A 2,605-nucleotide genomic window follows, 5' to 3' on the forward strand; every position below is an offset into this window, starting at 1 on the left:
GCCACCTTAGGTGTATGTGGCTGGTGCCTTAGCCACTTGAGCCACAGACGCTGAGCCCCCCCCCCATGATTGATTTTTGAGATTTTGTATTAAATAAGGTGTCTTGAAACAGAAACACACATAAAACAGGGTTACACAGTGACCGAGTAACTAGAATGTTGTGGCCAGAGGCTCATGGACACCCACCCCCTACCTCCCCCAGGAACACTGATTCAGTGCTTGCAGCAACTTCATAGAACAGAACTATTTAGAATAACAAGAATCAACTATATTGAAATATAAATATTTAACATCATTATTATTTTTAAAGCAGCCCTGGAATTAAGGGATACTTGTCCCTTGACAGTAAATCTTATCTCTCAACAAGAGTAAGTGCTCAGCCAGCAAGAGGAAGCTTCTGTTGAGCCCTCCACGAGCCCATGGGGGACTGGGCATGAAGAGAACTTTCAATTAGTATCAAATGAAGTCTGATGTGTGGTCCCAGTGTCCTTCAAAACGGATGGAGAAAAATTCATCTATTTGTTGAAGTATTAGAAAAAAAGCAAATGCGCTCCAAAAATGGCCCTGTCCATTAGTCTCCAAAGCCTGCTAGTCCCAAGAGACTCCCTGTGATTACTACAGTCAAATGGGTGCTCCTTCACAGAGGCCAGTGCATAAACAACCTGTCGCCCATGACCACCACGAAAGCCTTCTAGAAAGGAACACTTCATAAACGGGCTGCAGGTAGCTTCAAAGAAGGTGCACTCTGTAAGTGTGCTCCTGACTTACTCATGGCCTGGTCGAGATTCATGTTGCTGCTCTTCAAGGCCTCTTCAGCTGGCTCTCTCTGTAGGACAGTGGAGGAAACAGGTTAACCACTGCTCATTTAGCAAAATAGCTAGTATTATCCCAGTTTTGGAACTGGAAATACTCTTCTCCATTATTGAGGTTAGAGATCAATAACTTCTAAATACATGTAAAAAATACTTATAAGAAAACATACAGACTTGCTTTTTAAAGAACTTGGATTTAGTACTTTAGAAATGAAATTTAAGCTATCAGCAAAACTTTGTAAATCCTCCTCTTATTGCTTTCTGTACAACATGGAACGGCACTGAAGCAGCAAAGACGCACTCTAAGCCAAGGCAGCAGGCACAGCCCTGACACACACAGACAGTGAGGTTGGGCCAGGCTCCTATCCTAGAGAGTCACATCTCCAGCTGCCTCGCTCCAGTGCCAGCAACTGTGTTTAAGGTACTGACAGAGTACAGAGTATCATTTGTTTGTATGTATGTATTTATTTATTTAATGCTAGACTCTGGTGATCTTCCCTCCTCAGCCTCCTGAGTAGCTGAGACTACTGGTGGGCTCTATCAAGCCTGGCTAACTTTTTAAGTTTTTTGACCCCAGCTGGTCTTGAACTGGCCTCAAACAGTCCTTTTGCCTTGGTCTCCCAAAGTGCTGGGATTACAGGTGGCAGGCACTACTGACAGTCAGAGCTTCCTTTTCTACCTCATGAACTCTAGGCTTCATCATCAACAACCCAACAAAACCAGAGATTTACTTTGATAATTATCCCTGTATGGGAACAGACTAATCTCAGTGGATAACCAGAGCCACTAGGGTGTTGCGGTAACTGTGATAGTATAGATCAGGGCTCCCTGAGGCCTCTGTCACCCTCCTGCCATCTCAACACAGGCAGAGGCTAGGCCACCAAGGCAGTGCCCTGCCCAGCACAGAGGGCCTGTACCCAGAGGAAGGACTGAGTTCCTCTCCTACGTGGAGGCCACTCTGTAATCACTCCTATAGGGGCATCCGCAGCAGGTGAAAGATGAATACTCACTTGAGTAACGATTTAAGGAAGACATCTGAAGGGAACACGTGACAAATATGGGTGACATCTCTCACAGTTTGAACTCCTGTCATCTGATCGCAGGGACTGACTATATTGTGAATGAATACATTTTCTTTCTTTCTTTCTTTTTTTGCCGGGGTTGCGTTTGAACCCGCCACTTCTGATATATGGGGCTGGCACCCTATTCCTTTGAGCCACAGGGCACTGCCCACTTTTTTTTTTTTGAGACAGAGTCTCACTTTGTCACACTCAGCAGAGTGCCATAATGTCACAGCTCACAGCAACCTCCAGCTGCTCTTGGGCTTAGGTGATTCTCTTGTCTCAGCCTCCCAGAGTAGCTGGGACTACAGGTGCCCGCCACAATGCCTGGCTATTTTTTTGTTGCAGTTTGGCCAGGTTAGAACCCACCACCCTCAGAATATGGGGCTCGCACCCTACTCACTGAGCCACAGGTACTGTCCGCATTGTGGTACATTTTCAAAGGATACTCTGTGATCTGAATTCTCCCCACAAATGATCAGAAACTCAGGAAACAAACAGGTTTGGTTAAGATATTTTTTCTGGGCTTGGTGCCTGTGGCTCAAGTGGCTAAGGCACCAGCCACATACACCTAAGGTGGCGGGTTTGAATCCAGCCTGGGCCCACCAAACAACGAGGGCTGCAACCAAAAAATAGCCGGGCATTGTGGTGGGTGCCTGTGGTCCCAGCTACTTGGGAGGCTGAGGCAGGAGACTAGCTTGAGCCCAGGAGCTGGAGGTTGCTGTGAGCTGT

General features: G+C 46.5%; 1 protein-coding gene across 1 annotated transcript in view; it reads right to left on the reverse strand.

Moving 5' to 3' along the window:
* The window catches only part of TNRC6C (trinucleotide repeat containing 6C), a 105,234-nt gene that overhangs the window by 36,218 nt on the left and 66,411 nt on the right, over positions 1-2,605 (reverse strand). Inside the window, exon 7 of the mRNA XM_023511183.1 lies at positions 769-850. Coding sequence (XP_023366951.1) covers positions 769-850 — 82 coding nt within the window. The remainder of the gene's footprint in view (positions 1-768; positions 851-2,605) is intronic.

Source organism: Otolemur garnettii, unplaced genomic scaffold (genome assembly GCF_000181295.1).
Source record: "Otolemur garnettii isolate 467f Iridium unplaced genomic scaffold, OtoGar3 scaffold00018, whole genome shotgun sequence".
Taxonomy (NCBI): Eukaryota; Metazoa; Chordata; class Mammalia; order Primates; family Galagidae; genus Otolemur; species Otolemur garnettii.